Source organism: Megalopta genalis, chromosome 17 (assembly GCF_051020955.1).
Source record: "Megalopta genalis isolate 19385.01 chromosome 17, iyMegGena1_principal, whole genome shotgun sequence".
NCBI lineage: Eukaryota > Metazoa > Arthropoda > Insecta > Hymenoptera > Halictidae > Megalopta > Megalopta genalis.
Window position 1 is genome coordinate 1,498,152 of NC_135029.1, and position 24,198 is coordinate 1,522,349.

At 36.4% G+C, this 24,198-nt stretch overlaps 1 protein-coding gene across 4 annotated transcripts; it reads left to right on the plus strand.

Annotated features, from left to right (window-relative positions):
* Positions 1–24,102, plus strand: LOC117222781 (leukocyte surface antigen CD53). 4 transcript variants are annotated; one of them, XM_033474694.2, is made up of 9 exons: positions 1–505; positions 5,141–5,223; positions 11,487–11,699; positions 17,772–17,957; positions 19,643–19,765; positions 20,412–20,465; positions 20,534–20,629; positions 21,919–22,002; positions 22,076–24,102. In XM_033474694.2, exons 2-9 carry the CDS (start codon positions 5,176–5,178, stop codon positions 22,136–22,138), a joined length of 867 nt encoding a protein of 288 aa, XP_033330585.1. In that variant the 5' UTR covers positions 1–505; positions 5,141–5,175; the 3' UTR covers positions 22,139–24,102. The 4 variants fall into 4 exon arrangements, with proteins under 4 accessions (XP_033330585.1, XP_033330584.1, XP_033330587.1 ...); XM_033474693.2 differs by having other exon boundaries at positions 2–497; XM_033474695.2 differs by having other exon boundaries at positions 4–497; positions 20,537–20,629.
* The last annotated feature ends 96 nt before the right edge of the window (positions 24,103–24,198 follow it).

Consider the following 24,198-nt stretch of genomic DNA (forward strand, 5'->3'; position numbering starts at 1 on the left):
CCGTGGCAAATGCCATCAGAGCTGACAGTATTCACCCTCGGCTGTGTCGTCGCGATCGCACGCGCCAGGATCCTTCCCCTGGCGTTCAATGCGAAATCCAATCGGTGAAGTGTCGCGGAAACCACGGGTCGTTGGTGCACGAGCACGTGCGATCGGCACACCGATCTTCGACGATCCCAAGCAACTCACACGTGGCTCTACACCATCGATTCGATTCCGATCCCGGTGATCAGCCGCGATTTTTGTGCGGCCGAATTTAGAGCCGAACGCTGGCCGAAGAGAAGACCACTGCTTGGATAACCGCGGACCACCTGTGAATCTCGCTACATGTCCACCACCGAACGGAGATACGGATATCGGAGATCGTGAATTGTTCGCTCCTCCGACACTCCCGGATCTCCCGCTCCGCTCTTTTACTTTCTGGATCCCGAGGGCCGAGCAGATCGTCACCTCCACGACGAGGTCGCTGGCTCGGCCTGTTGACTGGAACGTTACTGGTAATATGGCAAGTAGCGTAGACGCAGATAGTTCGGACTGTATGGGCGATCTCTCTTCAACTGGTACAGATCGAATTTGATTTTATGCGTGTCCCCGGGCGATATGCCAGCGTTTCGTTCAGATATGGACTTTCCCATGAATTCGAGGTCAACGAAGTTGATTTTGCTGGCTACGGTTTCGAGCACCGTTTTCATATTAGCCATTCCGCGTACGCTAGATTCGTCGAATTCGTGCTTCGTACCGCAGCGTAGATCGTTTCGATTTTCTGCGTATCGATTTTCGTCGAAAATACGAATGTTACTCGTATGGATTTTTACTTGAACCCGTCGCGATCGCTTACGAGGTTTACCGATCTGTGCATATTAGATTCTCTGTTTCGTCACTTTATTCTGCAACGTAGATTACTTCGATTCTCTGATAAAAGTCGAATTCTGCTGGAAATACAAGTGTTACGTTCTGATATGGATTTCTGCGTGAACTCAGATTCAGGAGATTTTAGGCTTCCGGTTAGGCTATCGCGAACGCTTATGAATAGACTGCGAGTTTTAATGGACTTCCGAGAGAAATGACTAATTTAAATAAACAACTATAGAAGGATTTTTGAATATTTTCACGTTACGTACAATTTACTGAAATAATTAAAAGATAAAATACATTTTCATAAGAATCACGATTTCTAACATTTACCTGGACAATTTTTATCGTGTATAAAGATCCGCAGTCTACTTATCTAGTTGACTGAACTGCGCATAGTAAACTTTCTGATTTGGCATTCCATACTGCAACACGTTTTATTATGGATTTCGTATGTTACGTATATTCGATTTTCACACGAACTCGATTAAAAACTATTCCGGTCCGCTAGCTGGAAAGCCGCGCGCGTTTATCTAGTTAACCAATTTGCGCACAGTCGTTGAATTTAATTAGTCCGACATGTTCGAGGACCATTTGACGCGCACTTCCTCCATCGAACTCGATTTGCCGTCAGTTCTGCCACGTATAAATTATGCACGCGTTACTCGGAGTATTGCGGCCATCGATCTGACCCGTTAATAACTGTGTTTCCAAGTTTCTAGTGTATTCATTGATATCGCCTAACTAGCCGAAGATCGCAGGGATCGCAATGGTATTGGCGCGTCGTATCCGGTGCCTAGGAATTCCTGAACCGCTTTGTGACTATGCATTGTTCGGCGTCGAGTTATAATTGCATCCCTTGAGCCAAGCGGGAATTCAAAAGCCGCCTTCTTCATCCAGTTTGCTTTTAACAGCGATCAAGCTCAGACACGCCAATCCGTCCTTTGCTCCTCCTGGAATTGGAACTCCCCGAGGCGTAATGAATTCTTTTTATTAACGGCTCAATGGAAAAAGTAGCATACGAAATGTCGAAAGCTTCCCGGTTGTCCAGAGACAATCGATTCGAATTTCGTCATTTTCTAATTTGCGTGCAAGGCATTGGGTGAAAAGAAAACATCTGAACACGAATCAAGTTGTTCTAGAATACGCGATCACGATGTGCTCGTCAATGTTCAATGTTTGCCGAACAGTTCTTACGTCAGACGCATCGTAGTGCATTTGTCTTGAGTTGGCATCGGAACAAATAAATCGTGCTGCTAAAATCGTGGCAATAAAATATTTTTTACTTATGCGGTATGCATGTCGCAAGTGCAATGGATACATTAAGCGATAAGAAGTAAGACAAGTTCAAATAGCAGCCTCGATAAAGACAAAAGACGTTCTATTAAAAGTGATAAATGAAAAGATATATAAGAAAAGGAAATCGTACGCAAGATAGAAGCGGTACCGGATGTAAAAATAAAACAGTATGTGGGAAAAAATTTCGATGCGTCAAAAAATGTTACGAACAATTTGCCAGGAACGTTCGTTAAGATAAATTTCGAAGTTCGTACAATTTAAGTGATAAAGTGAAACGTGACACTTATTTAATCATTTGCGTCGAGAGATACAATTTTCTGTGGTTTCCGCGAAATCAAAAAATCGTGTGCGTTCCTGGAAGTATTTTGTGATTACTGGTACAAATAAGAAAAAAGTTTGCAAATAGTTCCCGCGATCAAATGAAATTTCAGACGAAGTTAACGGATTAATGTGATCAAGTATTGTAGAATTAACAGTTCGTACATTGTTTTACATGTACCAACCCTTGTAAGAAACACAAATTTTTCGTAAGAACGAAACGCAAAGTTTTTCTGCTTTTATTTTTTACTTTTTACTTTTTTTACTTACTTACTTTTTTTACTTTTCTCAAGAAGGATATCCGATAATCGTAAAAACAACTTAAAGTAATTTAAGCACTTTTGACATCCAATTACTGCGACTGTTTCAAATGACTGCATTTTAACGGTAATTTATCGGTAATACACGGTATAATTAAGATATAAAATACGGTAATAATTAAATAAACGGTAATTTAATTATGTTACAAAACTTCGTTCCATTTAATTGTCATATAAAATCAATAAACGAGCATTTCACTTGTCTTTTATTCGCTTCGAAACCTAAATTGGATTAAGTTTCTTTTGTACTCAATGCCTTATATGAGATATGAATTTTTATATTAATATTCAACTTAAGCAACGATGATTTATTTCACTAATGACACGAACAAGACTTACACAAATATGTACATAAATAATTTTGACAAGTAGCGTTCTCTGACGACTGAATACATTTTGCTAAGGGTAGTATAGTGTTTATATAGTATTCCGTAGAACAAGTCTATTGTGTGTTCCGAATAGTTCGTGGTCACCTGTTGACTACTGCCCTTAAGACACCTAATTTGAATCGAACGTTTTCGCCCTTGCCGTTCACGCGACCCAAAGCTTTCTTCGATCAATAAAGTTTTATATAACGAAATCCACCTAAACGTAGATTGCTGAATTAATCGTCGCCTGGATTAAGAGCGATCGGATAAACCGAGCTCCAGAATAGGGTTGTTGAAGTCCGTTGCTGTATAACTATACATCAGTGTATATCCGTGATTCTATGAGCGTGTCTATTTCCCGAAATCGTAGGAATCTTCAAGTTTTAGTCCCTTAAATTCCAGAGATGGAACGAGATTGAAAATACAATTTATTTACGACAGGGACGTAGCAATCGAAGTGCTTGCTCGCTACTTTTCACAAATTAGGAGCATCATGAATGATCTTCTCGGGGTGGCAGCTTAATTTCTTTTGTACATTTTCGTCTCAATTATAGTAGCATAAAAAAGATTTGAAATAATTAGAATGTATTCTATACATATTCCATATAATATTTTATAACGAAATGTTCATTGTTCGAAAACTGTCTCCATATTTATATCTTCGATATGAATATTGACATATTTGATATTTCTCAACAATTCTTTATATTTCTGCCTGTCGTTCGATGTGAATTGATTAGCAAGTAATTTAGCTAGACATTCGTTCATTTCTGTACAATTTTTCATTCTCAGTGCACAAAATATTTTTAGGATCAATATTATGTAATATACGTACATTTAGCAGAATAGATAGTAGTTTCCCAAGAAATCGTTTAGTGAGTAGAACATTAATAATTATATACTTATTATGTTTTCAGTGATCGTACTTTTTATATACACAGTTTGTACAATAGATAATTTAATGCCGGCCTCGGCAAGACATAATTAACATTGTCAAGCATAAATATCTGAGAAGGCAAGAATCAGTTTTCTAAAGCGGACTTTTAAAAGGCCTAACCGATTAAGATAATCAAAATTGCCTTAGAGGATTTTTAATGACTATTATACCGTTCGATAGCTGAGACTAGAAAAAAACTCATCTGTGCAAAATTTTAACCCTGTAACTTCAGTTACAGGGTAAATTAGATTGCGCGCTTTTCTGTAAAAATGAAAAACCAAAAGGAAATCGGAAAATTGAAGATTTCTCGAAAACAAAAATATAGGTTATTTTTATATTAATTCCCTGATAAGGTGCTATCACAAGCAAATTAATATAAAAAATCCATACTTTTGTTGTCGAGAAATCTTCAATTTTCCGATTTCTTTGTGGTTTTCCATTTTTCATAACCACAGCTTGCAATTGAAAAGTCTGAGAAAATTCTGTAACATACGGCTTGATATCCGGAATAAGCCACAGTTTTTTCAAAATTTTAAGAAGCCACAGAAAGGGGAGAGTGAGAGCAAAAAAGCGCGCAATCTAATTTACCCTGTAACTATCCCCACGGAGAAGTTATAGGGTTAAAATTTTGCACAGATGAGTTTGTTCTAGTCAGCTATCGAACGGTGTAATAGTCATTAAAAAATCTCTAAGGCAATTTTGACTATCTTAATCGGCTAGGCCCGTTTGCTTCGTTATTTAGTTAAGAATCAATTTTGAACGTTTACCGAACACCGATATTTTTTCAATTCAAACGATGTTTGGTCAAATTAAAAATGCTAACATGCATCAGCTAAACGTATCGTATTTATGCTACTGCAATCGTTGTTGAAAGAGAACCAGCGCGCGTTCGCTCGGAGTATTTCATTATTCAGAGCGTCGGGACAAATTAAACTCCGTTACAGAATGAAATTATTTCTGTATTAGCGTACACGTATAACGCAATGACGAATTAGATTCTCTATCGGACGTCAAAATAACTCACACAAGCATCATTATGTTCGCAGATTGATGGCTACTTGATGTCTTGTAAAAAGTCGGCATGAAATATTTGAAAGTCGTTCTGTTCACATTCAACTCGTTAATATGGGTAAAGTATTAAAATAATCAATTGAAGAAATCCAATTGATTCATTTTCTAGCGTAGCTTTGTTCTGGATTTGAGTTTGAGCGTTCGATACAAATGGTAATATACAAGAAACCTCTTTGATACTCATCGTGCTAACCGAAGTGTAACAGTGACATTTTATTTTGTTGTGTTTCCAATCGGATGAATAACTCCGACCGTGAAAGCTGTGTTTCACAATAGAGGGTGTTTCGGTTTTCTACAAACTACAAACTTCACTGATTAATAGAACTTATAGATGGTAATAAGACGATTAAAGCATTCGTTAATTCATTAATTCGTAAGTCGCTACATTGTTGTAACAGTGTTACACCTATTATAAAATGACTGATATCTTGAGAATAAAATATTGTCAGAAACAAATAGATTATAAATATGCACAGAAACAAATCAATTACAATATGTGTTCGTGAACTATGACGATTTCGTTAACTAAATGGTGCAAAAGAAGGTGCATAAGGAACGTAGTATGTATTTCGTGGTGAATATGAATATTTGTTCGAAACCGAATGCACAGGGTGTCCCATAATTATATTAACACCCGGAAAGGGATGATACCTCAGGTCATTTGAAGTAACTTTCCCTTAGCAAAAACGCAATCCGCGGCTTTGTCTACGAGTTATTAACACTAGATTTACGGAATCCGTCAAGACGACGGGTCGCTAATTTTTTAATTTACTATTATTCGATGAGTTATTTAGTCAATTTATATGTTACCTACGCGGCAAATGTCTTATTATTACTTTTCTAAACTAATATAAAACAGCTGTTTTTTGTGCTCTGTAAATCTAGTGTTAAGGAAAAACACTGACCAATGAGAGGCGAGCTCGCCTAGCGCTAGTCGGCCGAGCCAATCCGCGGAACTAGACTTCGACCGCTCGTTGGCTCGGCCGCTTTGTACCAGCCGAGTTCATCTCTCATTGGTCAGTGTTTTTCGTTAATAACTCGTAAACGAAGTCACGGATTGCATTTTCGCTAAGGAAAAAGTTACTTCAAATGACCTGTGGGATCACCCACACCACTCTCCGGGTGTTAACATAATTATGGGACACCTTGTAGTAACAGCAATATTATCGTGAAAAATACAAATGCGTAACTGAAATTACATTCCAAAATACATGTTATTTCCAAGCATTATCTGCTGACAGTTGCAGCAAATCCTCATTTTACCTATCTGTGTGGATTTAACTGGGTCAGTTTGAATGTGGAATTATGAAGTAATTCAAAATTATAAATGATTTAACATATTCTGAAAAATTGCAGAAGTATACAATATCATATAATTATTGTAACTATTCTGCCTAAAGAAATGTGCATTGAAAAATTACTTTGACTTGTAAAAATAATGTATTATTCGAATAAACATATAAATAGTGCGAAATAGACATCAGTCATTGAGCGATATGTGTAAGATCTCTTCAATTCGCAAGATACAAGATTAAGTTCCTTCTTTTTTTATCATAAGTTATGTTATGTAGTCAGCTTTCTAACTATAGTTTCCAACTACATGTACAGCACTTTCAGAAAATCCGCAAGGAGCATGCAACCAAATCATTCGTCGTAGCAAAATTTGTTAACATTAGATAAGTTCGTGTATCTCTACATAATCATATGCATGTGCCATGATAATTAATTCAATAGTTTTAGTTGCGACGATACGTAATCCTCCACTTTTTCAATAAAATGTTGAAACGATAGTTCATTGAAAAACGGTATCAAAATTGAGAAACAGTAGCGGATTACGTATTAGTATACACATCAGTTTAACAAAATAAAAAAAAAAGAAACAGAACAGCATCTACTTCTGCCTGCTAGAAAAATTAATCGAGTCGATTAAATAGAAATTAGATGTACACCTGCACTCTTCCAATCTATAAATCACCAACTATTTGTCAAATGTAAATTGAGGATTAAATTTGTGTATATACGCAACGTGCAACATGCGCACACATAGTAAATGTTACATACAGGCAAACACGTATTCGCCCAGCTCACAGAAATACGATCAGATAATTGATTCCGCATCGAAAACCGAAAATCGCATCCATTTCTGCATCATGATCATGCTTGTATGACATGCGATGCATCGACCACAATACTCCGTGAAAACGGCATCCGATTGAAATGACCGATCGTTGCACATTATGATCGCAAACTGTGCCACTTTCTATCAAAAGTTCCGAACGTGAAAAAGTTTCGGAGCATCTTTCAAGGAAAAGCAAACCGAGCATAATCAAAAGTTTGAATGTCTCCAAGGCAATCGAGAGTTTTGTAACTTGCTGTGTATTCAAATTTTCATCTTGGGCTTAACGTGCTATCAAGAGCTACGAACTCTAATCAATACTAAAAGGAACATTGAAATAATTCAAAAAACACAAAATTGGTTTCATCTTTGAACAAGTTTAATAAATTGGAAATAATATAATCGTATTTTTTAATCCTTCTAATATTTTGACTGCTTTCTGTTCTGCCTATTCGTTTCGATCTCGAGTGCATAAAATTCCGGAGTATAGTTATTATTAGATTACAGATTGTATACAAGCACAACAAAAATGAGTAGATCAAATACAAAATATTAAATAAGCACCCACGTAATTCATACATATTGCAATTAATGAAGACAATTGCTATTTATCAGGCTAAAACATTTTCGTGTGTCTGCATAATTACAATCATTACAATCACACATTTTTCAGATTTCGTTTTTGTCTTCTTTTTAATCTTGCATAAAAGAAATTCTGTGCAATGTAATATACAGTGTGTATACGTTTAAACGATATTAATTGGCAAATATGAGAAAGATTCTAAATAGTATCATGGAATAAGATGGTCACTGTCTATTAAAAGTATATACACTAAATGCTCATATTTCATTCGCTAATTTTGATGGTGCAAGTAATTTTTCATTTTTAATATTTCCCATTCTATTGTTTTTGTAACATTAAAATCTATCAAACGTGTACCCAACGGGTACAGCAAATGAAACTTTTCTGCGAGTTGCTCCAGGTTTCCCACGCGCGACCATCAATTAATTGCTAGCGCAAATAGTTAATTATCTCATATTTACATTCTGTGGTTAGCAACTGCGTACTTCCGTGTCAACAATTACAGTGCTCGATTTACACTGATCACTATATACACATACGTATAATCTGTGAATAATTTGTCCAATATATTCGTTCAGCTTCTTTTCCATTTTCGCATCTCTCTAAACGCTTCGTCAACGTTTCAACAATTCGATGTTGTTTTCGATCGAACGACTTCGGTGGGAACGCGAAGTTCATGGAGAAAGATGGTTCCAGCGCATGGAAACTCTCCGCTAGACAGCGAACTAGGGAAATATGGCGCAATGGATGCAGAAAATGTACATAGCACATGGTTTCTTCAAATCCTGTGTCAATATGGAAATAAATCTTCATTTCTTGGGATAGTATTTCCGTCGGGTTTGTTGCTCTGGCAAGTTTATTGAAGACAACGGTGATATGGCCCATGAGAGTATCTCCCAAGATATCGATATCACCCAGAGGAAAATGTATCTTCTACTTGCGACGACGGCCGAGTGCGATCGTATATGTCTATTTAAGAAATTTCGATATTTTTGTTGTAGATATCTACACCCCCTCCAAAAGTATTAGGATACTTGCAGAGAATTAAATAAATTTTACAGACCGATAGAAAATTCTGAAAATTCCTTCAAGTTATTTCAAACTTAATTTGATGAAACTGTAACAAGTAGATTATAATACAGGATGTCTCACGTAAAGAAGACCACCTAACGTATCTCTGTTATTTTTGGAGTTACCGAGAAACATCAACTAATGTTTAACAAAAATATATGATTATGATTGAAAAAGGTGAAGATGACCTTGAAATCTCCGAAGATTCTCCAGCTCCGAAAAAGTTATTACGATCATATTATACATACATCTCTCTGAACTGGAAAAACTTTCGTTAATAAAGTTTTTCGATGCATCCAAAAATAACAGAGACATTTAGGTGGCCTCCTTTAGCTGAGACACTCTGTATATTTAACAATATAATAAAAATAATGTCAATTTTATAAAACAGAATTGAAGTTTCTTTTCGGCAATGCGTCCGCCGCGTTTTTAATTATTTCTCGGACTAATTTCGGCATCCGTTTTATTAGTTCGTCTCTCATTTCTGTTCCTATTTGGTTCAATTTATTTTTATTCAATTTATATTCCTTAGAACCGTGTTGGACAATTTCTATTTTGCATAAAGATCCGCAGTCTACTTATAATTTAATATGTACTTTCGACAATATGATGCCATAAAACTCGCACAGACGTTACCTAAATTGAAAGAAAAACTAAAATTTATATTAAATAAGAAGCTGTCCTAGATACTTTTGGAGGGGAGTGTGTATAATCAGCACGCGAATCGTGTCTATATTCAAACAAATAAATATTGTATCGCAGAACTAATAAATACTTTCATAAAAGTAAAGGAAGATATTAGAAGGATGAACAAAATTTGCACTTCTACATTAAAATAAAATATTCGAATTCGAGGTACAATTCTTTTCTCTAATAATACCTTTAGCAAATTAGTAACAAAATTCGACATTATTAAATTGAATTACACTTTGTATTGTTTTGGAGATTTAACACTAAACCTACCGAGCATTAAAAATGACGAATGCGTGTTGCCCTGTGAGAATGACAAAACTGAATTTATTTAGATCTTTCACAATTTTTAATGCAACGCGTACTTGGATTAAGTAATTCATTCAATCATTTCCTATGAATAGAGTCTTTATAATTTCAGCAATTTTCAAATACAAAATGTGAGGCCGGTCATTGTGACCAGCGATGGTAGGTTCAGTGTTAAAACATGTTAGATTTCTCGCCGACATCACTGGTTACATATCCACATTCGACAATTAACACTCCCTTCCACTATACCAAATTACAAGATACCCTGTAAATGTATTCTACTTATCACAGTATTTGTAATCCGCACCTTTCATGCTGCTATACCTCAATCCCAATATATTTTAATATAATTGTCACCGCTTACGGTATGCAAACGAACAATTAATAACAGTAAGTTTAATTCTCTTCAGGTTAATCAACGCTTTTCTCTCTTAAATGGTTGATTTATGCTCGCATTAAGTCCAAAAATTACCATAATTTCGCAAACATTTATTAGAAGAATTGATATATTGTATATCGAAGGACAAAGTGATATTGTACTTGCATCGAATGATTCTGTATTGAAAACTTCATCAACATGTGATTATAACACTAAAAATTCACCTAGAATGCATCGGAGAATTTGAGGTACCTAAAATTTCCAAAATGTTTGCTATACAGAAATTTTAATGAAAATTTTATCATCCACATGGTTCCTAAAGAATTCCGACGAATCAAGTGATAATAGTCATTCGGTAGCGAAACCACGTCTCAAAAGAGCTCTATAGTAAAGCAGTGCGCGAGTGCGTTACTCCGACAGAGTCCTGAACAACCAGGATCTCTTTTCTGCGGGTTTAACACCGTTTGTGCCTCGTCGCGTTAGCACACAAGCTTCAAAGAGGTCAGGTTTCGGTATACGCGCGAAAACCGTTGCGCCCAGAGAGTACAACAGTTATTATAATTTCATAATTGAAGATTAATCCTCATCCGGCGTGTCCCTCGTGTATCAAATTGCCACTATCGTAATAAATCGATATAATAAGAGGCGAACAATTTCTTTCACTAAATATTTTATTGAAAATGAAAGGAAAACATATATTGTCACAAATCATTCATAACAAATATTGTCAGATCTTTACGTTATATGGTTTCTTCGTTCACAATAATAGATACATAATGCTTCGTGTTCAACGAATAAAAGTCATAAAGCCAGACATCAATTTTCCTAAAAATAGCAAGACGATATACTCTGAAGCTTGAAAACAGTGTCAAATTAACACCAGGGAGACGGACGAGGGTTAATAACGATTGAAGAAATCGCTGCTCAAACTGAACAATCATTTTGTACTTCGACGTAAATTTTCCTGCAGTCTGTTTCTCGAAGGAAGAATCATTGAATTTCGAAACTATGCCGACAACAGTTACGATAACTGTCCACTCGGGACAAGCTCTCGTCAGCCTAAAATAATTCTACTTCAGTGGACAGCTATTGTGACGTACAGTGCAAACGAAGCCTCTTCGTTCGAAAAACTGGCTGCAATTAAAGTCGCATTAACGAAAACCTGTTGGATAGTTGGCCGGCTGTACGGTACTAATAATAGGAGCGTGGTTGCTGCTGGAGCCGAGCAAAGGTCATCTCTTAAACCTTTTCGTACGTAACGACATGCCTCACGAAACAATTAACATGATAGCTGACACCTTGCTGTGCCTCGGTTTCACGGTGCTCTGTGTCTGCGTCTTCGGATGTCGCGCAGCGTTGCGCGAGAATCAATGCATCCTTGCCACCGTGAGTCGTTAATGTATTTCACAAATTAATTTAAGATACTTTTTATATCGTGGATGTGTGATCGTGCGACGAGTTTGTTCGTGAACAATTTGAGCGGATTCGAATCATAGTGGCGCAAGTCACACTCTCCTCATTGCGAGAAACAAAATTATAACTAATCTATAATAATTTATAATAACTGATCTATAATGATTTATAACTAACATATAGTAATTTAGCATAACCAATCTATAATAATTTATAATAACTAATTTATAATAGTTTATATAATAAATAATGAGTTATAATCGTTAATCAGATCAGCTTCTGCCCAACTCTGTGTGTATTTCTCATTAAAATTCGTTATATTAATAATATTAGTTGTATTTTGAGCTCATTGAATTATTTCCACAATTTTTTTTTTTAACAAACACATAAATCTTAGGTTGAACTTTACTTTACGGGTCCAGAGATTTTTGGCTTTTTAATAGCATATTTTCGTAGATTTTGTCGAGAGATAATTCCAAAAATTCAGGTCCCAAGGTACGCAAACGATTGGTTCAAATATTATACGCGTTCAAAGTTGACGCAATAAAGATTAGCCCAATAAAATATGGAGCATTCGCTACTCATCCATGCTTGTGCAGCCATTAAGCGGCTCTTGCGCGAATTTCTTTGATATTTGAGCTGTTATCTAGCGACGTAATTCATAGAACTACGTCTCCGGACGGAGTACGTACCAGTGTGAAAACAGAAATTTTTGCGTTTTCTTGACGAAATCTACGGGAATATATATAAAAAAAGTCAAAAATCTCTGGGTCCTTAAAGTAAAGATTAGCCAAATCCTACATTCTGCAGCACCATGAACTTGAATTTTCTAAAACTATGATATGCAGCATTTTCTCCGAAAGCCACACATACAGGGTGTCCCAAAAATGTCTCGCAATCGGCGGGTTCCTCGGATCATTTGAAGCAACTTCTTCCTTTACAAAAATTTTTTCCGAGGCACCGTTAACGAGTTATTAACAAAACAACAGTGACCAATAAGAATCGAGTACGGCTCACGCGAGGCGGCCCAGCCAACCAGCGCACGAAGCCCGGTTCCGCTCATTGGCTCGGTCGCCTCGTGCCAGCCGAGCTCGCCTCTCATTGGTCACTGTTTTTCGTTAATAACTCGTGAACGGTGCCTCGGAGAAAATTTTTGTAAAGGAAGAAGTTGCTTCAAATGGCCCGAGGAACCCGCCACTTTCGGATTGCGAGACATTTTTGGGACACCCTGTACATATCCAAACGACAAGCTAATCGTCCGAATGCACATCTAGCATAACCGTATACCCTCACACTCGCCGGAAAAAACATACAACGAAGTCGTAAAATCTGCTCAGGCATATAGAGGTTCCCCAAGCTCGCTCTGGGCCGTAGAAAGTGGTCCTTGCTGAAATTGCCCTTCCATTAGTTCTACTACTATAAAAGCTAGAGTTCATAAAGCGGGCCATCACGTCGGGTTCAGTGCGTTCTGTCTATAAACACGGTCTCTTCGGTTCTGGTACCGCGTGTATAGTCAGCGTACGCGTTCGCTGGTAGAAATTCTATTAACCAACGGTTCGCTCTAATCACGCCGAGGACGCGCAGAGAGGGCGAAATATCGAGAGCGAGCTATATTTTCTATCTAAAATTGTCGCTCGAGTGTGCGCTACCTCGGACGAGGCCGGTTTAATAACGCTGGCCGTATTTAGCAGTAAGTTTGGTTTTCGGCTTCGGCAAGGTCGTCAAAGCTCTCATTATTTTATATATTCCGTGCATGGATGCATTTCCTGAGCAAAGGAATTGAGCGTGTTTATAGCAGAGTGTATTGTTCGTGGAACAATCGCAGAGATTAAAATATTTTAAACCTCTGATTAATACTCCACGCGAGGTTGGACAGATGTGTCTTGGACCACGTCGATTTCATTTTAGCTGAAACGGGAACATGTTCAAATTATACGAACCGAGTTTGGTAAAACTTGGGTGGAAGATTGCTCCTGGAATAATTTTCGCCATGTACAGTGTGTTCGCGCATACAAAGTGTTCGCACATCTTTTAAAACGGAATAACTTTTTTAAAACTGGACTAAGTGACTTGAATTTTTGTTTGATGATAGAGGAACTAGTATATCGGACAATGTCCACCAAAATGTCTTTTTTAAATTTTGCTATTACTTAAAGTGACAAAACAAAATAAAGGCCCTCGTTTTTCAAGTTTTTTTATAGGAGCCTATGAAGAAACTTTAAAAAATGCCGTTCGTAGATCTCGGTAACTTATATGCGTGCTGAAAATTTGATCAAAATCGGTTAACCGAGAATTGAGATACAGGCGTTGAAAAATTTAAAGAACTGCGGATTTCTTATAGTATCTGGTTCTTGCCATCTTTAATTCGTTGTAACTCGTAAAAATATCAACCGATTTCGACAACAATTTCAACATGCATATATTATCGAGATCCACGAAAGACATTTTTTAAATTTTCGTTACAGGCCCAGACAAAAAAGTTAAAAAACGACAGTTTTTAGTTTCTTTTTGTCATTCCAAGCAATAGCAAAATTTATAAAAGATATTTTGATCATTGTGTAGTATATTAGTCCCTCTATCGCGTCGAACAAAAATTCAAGTCACTTAATCCAATTTGAAAAATGTTATTGCGTTTTAAAAGATGTTCGAACACTTTTGTGGACCACTCTACATGTCGAAAATTATTCCAGAAGCTATCTTCTACTCAGGTTTTATCAAACTCGGTTCGTATAACCTGAGCATGTTTCCGTTTCCCTCTACCATCTAAAAAAAATTCAAGTTACTTAGTCTAGTTTTAAGCAAATTATTGTGGTTTAAAAGATGAGTAACTGTACTTTTACGGATGCAAGTTAGGAGCCTTTAAGTTTTCAATCATTCATTTCATTCATTTATGTTTTCGTTGACATTTTAGTAAAATTTGATATTTTTATCAGGTTAAAATAGTGAAGCATATAACATATTATGTATAATAAAATTAATATTTTCCTTGATACAATATTATCCTGTGTCAAGAAGGTTTACTGTAATCAAGAATATGCATCTGTATAAAGTTTATTAACTTTTGTTCGCAAGTGTATCTCTTTTGTAGACCATCGTTCATATTTCTTAACACAATGAGTGCCGCGTTAGTCTTTCGGCTAATTTTCAAAATTCGTTCTTATTGCAATACATTTGAATAAACTGAATCTTACTAGAATATTTGCAATACTTAAGAGCAAAAGTAGCATCCTTTACAATAAATTTTAACTGTCTAGTTTCAGTTTCATTCATTAAATTAATACGATTTTGTTGGAATTTTTTTATGGTTGATTTTCGGCACTCAATGTATCAGACATCTCGAAAAGTAGCAATATTAACCATTCAGAGACACATCAGTTGAAGAATGAATGTCTCAGAAATCAATTTCTGAGGACACTATGAAAATCGGCCAACGTTGCTATAAGATAGCTTAGATGAAAAATTTATAAAAAGCATTACTATTGAGTCGTTTGGAAGGTTATTTCGTTCTTTCACGAGTAAATGAAAGACGATTTTTTTATATATATATATAGTTGTCAGAAAAATATCAAGAAATTGTTTCTTTCTTCTTTTTACTCTATATATATATATATAGAAGAAAGAAACAATTTCTTGATATTTTTCTGACAACTTTGAAATCTTACGTTCGTAGAAGTCCTGCTGTTAATTGCCAAAATACTGAATCAAATGCTTTCCTTAATACCATTACAAAATGAAATTTTGTTGAAAAACGAACCAATTTTCCGAATGTCTCAATATTTCACTAGAACTCGTCTCGTGAACCAATCTCCATCGAGCTTTCCAAGAAACTGACGTGCAATTTTAACCGCTTCGCTCCCATAGACGTGTTATGTCGCAAAACCGATACTGTTCGTACAAGGCTAGAGACGAGATATCTCGCGACGTAATTCCACTTGTGTGACTCCACGAACGTGTTATCCCGCGATGCAATACCGTTCGTGCGGTGCCGCAGATGAGTAAATACGCGCTTCTGTTTTTACTCCGTCTGTGGCCACTTAGCTTGCTTCTCTGTTGTGTCAGTGGAACCAAACTTTTTCGAATTAACCCTTTGCACTCCGCTGTCCCCTCCCGTGGGACATCGTAATTCTAGCATATCGCTCGGATGTCCCCTCTCGTGGGACATTCAAGTTTATTAGTGATTACGGGGAATTGAGTTATTTCAGCGCAACTTTTTGAGACATGCATGTTTCCCTGAAGTTTTCTCTTGAAATGGCACAAGAAATCAAATCAAAATATAGTAAAATTATATACAAGTATATACAAGTATAAGTATAAGTATAAGTAGTAACAAGAGTTGTATATACAAGAAATGTCAGCGAGTTTTGACGAGAACGTGAGAGGCGTGCTCACGACGGTCCGAGCACTTCAAAGGCACCACTTGAAAAGAGCGATGAGGCAAGTTTGTAGAAGAAAGATCGGTATGCGAACATAGCACGCACTGTGTAGTGAGATTTATAATCATAAAATCTGGAAGAAAAGATTTTCAAAGCTGAACTCAGTCTGGTTTGAAGCGTCGAGCGGTATAGATAGATCTAACGAGTGAGAAAATCGGAAAAGTGATTCTTCTCTTGGTAAATAAATTGTTTGGTAAAAGTTTTTTTGGTAAATACCATCAACAATTAGAAATTTTCAACCTATGTATTTATTCATATTTTTTATTAGAACCATGGCAAAACGTTCAAACACGAATGAGTCACATGACACAAGTAGTAGTGAAGATGTGCTCCAGATAAACGTTTATACAGACATGTTAAAAATGTTACACAGAAATGTTACTACAGATAAGTAGAAGGTTTTCTTCTACAGTTAGTCTATCGTTTTGATAGCAGTGACAGTGATATCGTCCAAGCAACAAGGCGACGAGAGAAAGAGTTCGCATAGATAGCGATTACAACAACAAAACAAAATTATAAAACAAACAATAATAAAATTATAAGAAATAAAATATTGATTTTTCTGTAAATTTCTCGATTTCAGCCAAATTCATATAAGTCCAATATCATTATAATATGTTAGTTAGTTCCAAAACCATAAAAATAAAATATTTTATTTACTAATCCTCTATTTGAAATATTATATTATTTGAATTGTAAGGAATCTATTGTTTAAATTAGTGTTTCAAATATGTTCTCTATAAATGTTAACCAGTTCTGTATACAACGTAGAGGCCAGGGAGATTTCAGACGAAGTTTTATCCGAGTTTTAAAATTGATTCCTACGAATTAGTCTAATAATCACTTTCTATGCGTAACATTTAATATGTTAGTTAGTTCCAAAACCATACTAAATAATACGAGGGTCTGTAAATGCCCGTTTCTGCCGAAAAGTGGCGCTGAGTAGCTGGTAGCCAACGTCCAGAATGGTTCGGAGTGCTAAGGGTTGAAGCTCTTATTCTAAAAACGAGGCACGCGTGATTACTCGTCTTTGGCTCATGCACGAACGGTGTTGCATCGCGGGATGACACGTCCGTGGCGTCGCACAAGCGGAATTACGTCGCGAGATATCTCGTCTGTGACCTTGTACGAGGAGTATCAGCATTACGGCATAACACATCAGAGGGAGCGAGGCAAGGTTAAAAAGAGTAATGTTTCAAAGGACCAAGTATGTCACCGTATGCACATAATTCTCATCCAAATTGTGTAACGTGAATATGCTCCCTTGGAAGCTAATAACGAGCAGGTTATAAGCACGCGATCAAGTTGCCTAAGTCAGTCCACTGGTCACGATCCTATAGAAAATAGATGACCACGGTGTAATGTACACAACTTGTAACTACAGTCTCGTTAACTTTAATGCTTACGGAAGATCCGATAGGACTTTCTCCATCAGCAGCTTATGAAGTAATAGATTGTAGCCCTGCTCGGGAACAGCGCAGAGCTTGCTTATTGAATTTCATTATTAAGGGGAGCCAGCCTTTAAGAGCACAATTTACGACTTTCTTCGATTTTTTTTCCGACATACCTACGTGACGGATTCAAGATCGTTAATGCACTTTCCTCTGTTCAGTATATGAGCATGCTCGCAGCTCTGCTTCTCACAGAGCTCGTCTTTGCCACGGTTGGCGGACTGATAACCTTCCGGATACTTGCTGGGTTAGAAGGCAGGCTAATTAACAAATTGGCCAACGAATACGGCCACGAACAGACCAGCGATATAGCTTTCAGCAACAGTCTCGACTTCGCGCAATATAAGGTACCATATGGCCTAATAATCGCGATCGATTAATAATCGCGACCGTATAGTATAGTAGAAGGCAACGACGTTGCGGAGCTAGCGTTGTCCGCGATGGCATAAACAGAGGTTCGCCTGAATCGATGAAGTTCCCCCACCAATCTTCGTGTAATTTTGCAGGATGATCGTTTAGAGCTCGTTGCTATACGTAGAGCCAGGGCTGGGTAAATTAGTATTTCAATTGGCATATAGTAAATAGATATTATAATTTAGATCATGCATCCGTTTTTGAAAATGAAATATTCTATTTGTTCGGAATGTACTTTTCATGCCTTAGCTGTGGATTATCAAAATAAAATATTTTATTTACTAATCCTCTATTTGAAATATTATATTATTTGAGTTGTAAGGAATCTATTGTTTAAATTAGTGTTTCAAATATGTTCTCTATAAATATTAACCAGTTCTGTATGTAACGTAGAGGCCAGGGAGATTTCAGACGAAGTTTTATCCGAGTTTTAAAATTGATTCCTACGAATTAGTCTAATAATCACTTTCTATGCGTAACATTTAAACTTGGGGTAGCTAACAATAATTTTTGTCGATTGTACAATGCCAAATAACTGTGGCTAACTTTATTATGTGGATAAAACGTTGATAAGGTTATATTATTCGTCATAATTGCATATTAGACTGTATTTCAAACCAAAAATTACCATAAAATAACTCCAAACAACTTGCACATTGCTAAAGTTCGTATTTAATAAATGACCAAAAATCGAAATATGTGTCAAAATAGTTTCGAGTGCAATGAGGTGACACTGCAACATGTTCAAGTATGTAATATTATTTATGGATTTTGTATTATTTAAGGATTCAATATTATTTAAGCAACGAGTATCGTGTAAAAAATCAAATATTATTCACATATTGAATATTATTTCAGACTTGAATATTATTCAAACTATATACAAAATACTTTTGCATCGATACAATCGAAGAAAATATTTAGATCGTATGTTCATGGTAAATATTTTTCATCGAAAAGTTTGCTATACTTTTATCGCGATTGTCTCATGGAGTGGAAGTTTCAAATCTAACTAAAACGATTAAGAATTCTGAAATACGCGGTATTTGACTGACAACGCGCATGACCTTCCACGCGATTATCTAGGGACCATATCGCGTTATAGGCCAAGGACCTCTGCTTACCGACGACAACGTAAGTTTACCATCGCGGTGCATCTCGTTACCTTCTATCATACATAAACATGAAATTCGTTATTAACACGTTCCGTGCCGAGCTTTTTTTACTCGAATCTTCACACTTTGATATTTTACTAAAACTTGATGTATTACGTGCAATTATTAATTCTCGTACACATAACAACGTAACAAAAACTTATCAACGCCCATTCTTGCGGTGGAAATTGATTCTTCGGTTCTAAATTTCTTGTAAACAATTTGTTCAGTCCACTAAGTAAACATGCAAGCGTGTACCATCGATGGTACACGTGGCACGGAACGTGTTAATTCTGGAAATGGGTCTCCTATGACCGTCCATAAATCGGTCAGACGCGCGCGATCGAAAGAAATTCTTGGAAATTTTATTTCGCGCACGAATGACGCTTAATAGTGCATTTCGAGAACTGTCCATCCATGCATATCGCGATTGTCCGAGGTGCGTATAGGTGACTCCATTGCAGTTTAATTGCTGTGGAATACATGGCTATGGGGACTACAATGGTACAGCTTGGTGGCGAGATGCGCAATTTTCGGGGAACAGAAGGCAGGTCCCTCTCACGTGCTGCGTTTTAAAAAATACCGAGGTACGCTTTTCGGACGGTATCTCATAACTTCTATAATAGATCTCTCTTAAATTCTCGCGAAATATGGCAGCGTGAAAAACTACCGGAATGTATATTGAAATATTAGACAAGATTAATGATTTCGTTCGAGTATCATTTTGTCTATTTGTGTTTTTACAGCGTTCACGTAGCATTGAAATTTTGGTAGTAACATTTCAAGCACGTTTATTTGTACGTTTGCCGAAACACAAAGCAACAAATGATTTGAAATGTTAACAGAGATCCAATTTTCTCATCTCAATTTTTAAGTGGGAATTAAACGTCATAAAATAAAAAGAAAAAAATTTCAAATAATGGTTCAGACACGATATTACTGTATATCGTTTATTATATTATAGTATTATAATTTTATATGTAACATACAACGATTACATCATCTGCTGAAAATTATAATTAATCAGCAGGAGGCAGCGTAAACAAAATTCCACAATGCTTGTTGATTGTTGAAAACTTTCTTATCATTGATAGCTTATTATTTTATATCTTAGAAAGAGAGACAAATATAATTAATTTATATTATAATCTTTTAGATTTGTTTAACATTGGGTCTACTTTAACACTGCTATTTGAACATTTTTAATAATAGAAATAAATCATTGTCTAACAGGTGAAAAATACTGGAAGTCCGATGAGCGTCGTTTCAAGAGTGTTTCATAAAAATGTAAGTGATTCGATCGTCATCCACGTATGAAAGCATTGCGTACATTAAATTTCTCTTTCGTTTCTAAGAAGACCGAGAAACCATGGCTGAATCCGAAACCAAAAGACGAGATAGCGTGTCAATTGGAAGACAAAGAAGGCCACGATGGATATCGTCACAAAGAGGTAAGGAATGAGAAATTTTGCTCGACACAAATAATATACACGAAATCATTTTATCATTTTAACGAAAAAAGTTCGTTAATATCTTAGTAATATCGATTAGTTTTTTAAATTTCTGCATATTTTAATGATCATACACGCGCGTGCAAACATATACTTTATTGCACACAAAATACAAATCGAGATTTAATCTTGTACAGATTTTTAATTAATGCACTTAGTCGCAAATAAGTAGTAAAATAATAATTAGACTGCGGATTTTTTTAATTTTATTTATGACAGATTTTAAATTCAATACAGCAAAAATAGTTAAAAACTTAGAAGACACTAATCAGCATATCACTGTTGTATCACGTATCACTGTTGACTTATTAAAATGATTCAGTCTGCGTAGTTCTTGCATCTTGCAATTAATGCATCCAAGTTTCATTTTACATAAAAATTCGCAGTCCCATAATAATGTTATTAGGTTACGATGCCCCTTAGTTTTCTTGTTTTATATGAGCTTCGAAATACAATAAATTCTCCCTAATTGACGCTAATTGACGCTTCTTGTGTATAATCTGAGCGTCAATTAGGGAGAATTATATTTATATTATTGCATAGAAAAGAATCCAATGACTTATAATAAACGTACGTAATGACATACAATAATTCTGACATCGACAATTCAAATTAATGTAGCATAAATAAAGTTCACAAATCTCAATGCACTGTGTTCGGTAATTACACTAAGTATCTCATAAAAAAGAATAAATATTTAACGCCAGTTTTCAGCGATAACATTACGAAGCTCATCAAACTATAAATATTTTACCTGTATATTTACGATAACAATATTATAGACAAGAAAAATCTCCACGAACTTTTCGCCAACGCAAATAGCCACTTACCACTCGGATGGCGGAACTCGGGTCTATTTCGACCTAGAGTATAAATAATATTTGTCTAACTAGTGTGGGACAATTATTTTAAATTTTTCACATGTTTCGTTGAGGTGTGTCTACAACAAGTATCTTAAGAAACGTTGACAAAAATTAATGAACAAATATTAGATTGTCAGTAGACTGCAGATCTATATGCAGGATAAGTGTTGTCTACATCCAGTAACAAGACATAGGAACCAAGTACAGTTTCTGTTCTTCTATGAATAATTTTTATAAGCTGAAATTAATAAATGCATCGCTATTCTATTTGTCACCTCGGTCGTACAATTGTCAACAATTTCCGTCGTTCTAGTGTTAAACAAATGTGTCGCATCTACTCGCGTTTACGTTCCGAAATGCTTGTAGGGTTGTCTCGATAAAGTCACCACCTGGCTGCAGTACGAGAGCTTCACTATAGTATTTTTGAGCATGGCGATGGCTGGCATACAAGTACGTTCCTTCCGAGCACGGTTGTTTGTTTCCGAAAGTCCCGATGAAAATTTATCGTGTGTGTACGTTTCAGACGTTCGGCATAATAACATCGGCGTTCCTTTGTCGAACGATCAGAGACATGCAGGTGGATTGAGGTCTCGCCTATTCCACTTACGAAGAACAGGAACGGGTCGCTCCGAACGTTGCGCTCGTTCACCAGTGACGATTTTTCTAATCCGAACTATTCGATCGTGGGAACAACGACACTGACGATAATAACCGGCCGGTCGCGTTCACGTAAGCGAACGACGACGCTGGTTCCGTTCATTCTAATTTACAGAAACACAAGAGATGGTTGCGACGTTTATTGTATGATAGAAAGCTGTGCTTGCTCGAAAACCTTCTAAAGCCATTCCCGTCCCTTCGGCGTGTTTCATCGCGAAATATGGTACCAATTTGAATAAGAACGGAGCATCTCTGTTACCATCCTACGTAAATGTTACTCAAATGTTCATTCCGCGTAATCTCGTGACGTTGACGTCTCACCGTGTGACCTGTCATGAGAACATCCGAACATCATTGCGGTGCCATTGTCGTAAATATTGAAGTCATGAATTCATACTTGCGGTGGTTTGCTTTAATATTTGTACTTACGATGCGCAGAGAAGCTCAACTTTCCGCAACTGCTCGTCTCGAGATTGCAGCTACGATTTTATGAGAATTATAACTGACCGCACTGCATTCTGTATGATAATTTCGTACCTACAAATAGAAATTATTTTGAATATATTTTATATATCTTTGCAAATATAATTTTCTATTATCGAATAAACGAAGAGAAAGTATTCTGTTATGTCAAAATGGAGTAGAATTTTATTTTGGCGTGTCAAAGAAGAATTTTGTTCTGCAAAAAGAGAGTAACAAGAAAGAATCAGATTTTGTTGGATCAGAAAAGAGTAAGATTTTGTTTCGCCAAAGAAGAGTAAGATTTTGTTGTGTCAAGAAAGGGTAAGATTTTATTTGATCAAAGAAGAACAAAACCTTGTTGTGTCAAAGATTTTGAATCGAAGAGTAGCACGATTATGTTGTACCAAAGAAATACAAGATTTCGTTGTGTCAGAGAATTGTAAAATTTTGTCTATTTCCCATTTTTAGATCACTTGGCGAAGAGTTCGATTCAGCAAAGATTGGATTCGTATAAAAACTGCGGGTCTGTGCAAATATTAAAGTAACTCACTGCGGAAATCTATTTGTAAATACGCGAAGTAACGACGAGAAATCGTGATGAAATCGGGACGGAGGAACAATTGTTTTTATTTTCCTCGTGGTCGAAAGTAATGGGAGGTTTCTGTACATTGGCACGCGTGCATGTTTCCAAGAACGTTGCGATTTTCTACGTGAGAACAAGAATTCCGTCGTCGGGCGAGTCCACACGATATCGATGTACGTATATGTGTGCGGTAGAAATAAATAGTTGCGTACCAAAGTCGCTTGAAACGAAGCGGACGAAATAAAGCGTCCCATGAATTACATAGTCTCTTCTATGAACCGAACAAGACGGTGTGTGTCTCCCGTGTCTCCCGTGTTTACGAGTAACCTTAAACACGGGAATGTATTACAATAACTTGTGCCAAACGAAATGTACCTTGCGATAAGCGAACCTAACTCTGTTACACTTTTATTTTCTTATGACGCATTATCGAGCAGAATCTTTTGGCGCATTCGTAACACATAGGTAGACAAATAATAAAATTATTGCTCTCTATACGTGATATTTATTTTACACTGACATCACATTTTCCAAACACTTTGCGAACATAGCGAACCGTTTTCTGTACGTGTAACACCGTTTTCTGGAAGATCGTTGAAGCATCCGAAACCAAAGTACACCTGGCATTCTTAAAAAGTTATTGTTACTTAAACGTATTGTTATTTCAGCATTTCTTGCGAACTTTCGCGTGAATTTTATTTTAAACAATATTCGATTGATTCTCACCTCGACGCTGAATGCGCTTAAAAAGCATCTATGAGCAAATTCTTCTCTCGAAAATGATTTGTACACTTATGTTACGAAAACATTGTTGGAAATCAATACAATAAAGGTGCAATAAAGTTTTATATTTTATTAAAATTTATTGTTGTCTCTGACACGATTAGCGACAGGCTTTCTGTTGATGCTTTCCGTTCACCAATGGCATTAGAAACGCTTGCGAA

Excerpts from the sequence above, each read along its gene's own strand:
- LOC117222781 (XM_033474694.2), top strand. The coding sequence starts at position 5,176 with ATGAAATATTTGAAAGTCGTTCTGTTCACATTCAACTCGTTAATATGG. Across the intron at positions 20,466-20,533 it reads CAAGAGTGTTTCATAAAAAT|AAGACCGAGAAACCATGGCT; the intron begins GTAAGTGATTCG and ends TTCGTTTCTAAG. Across the intron at positions 22,003-22,075 it reads TGGCGATGGCTGGCATACAA|ACGTTCGGCATAATAACATC; the intron begins GTACGTTCCTTC and ends TGTACGTTTCAG.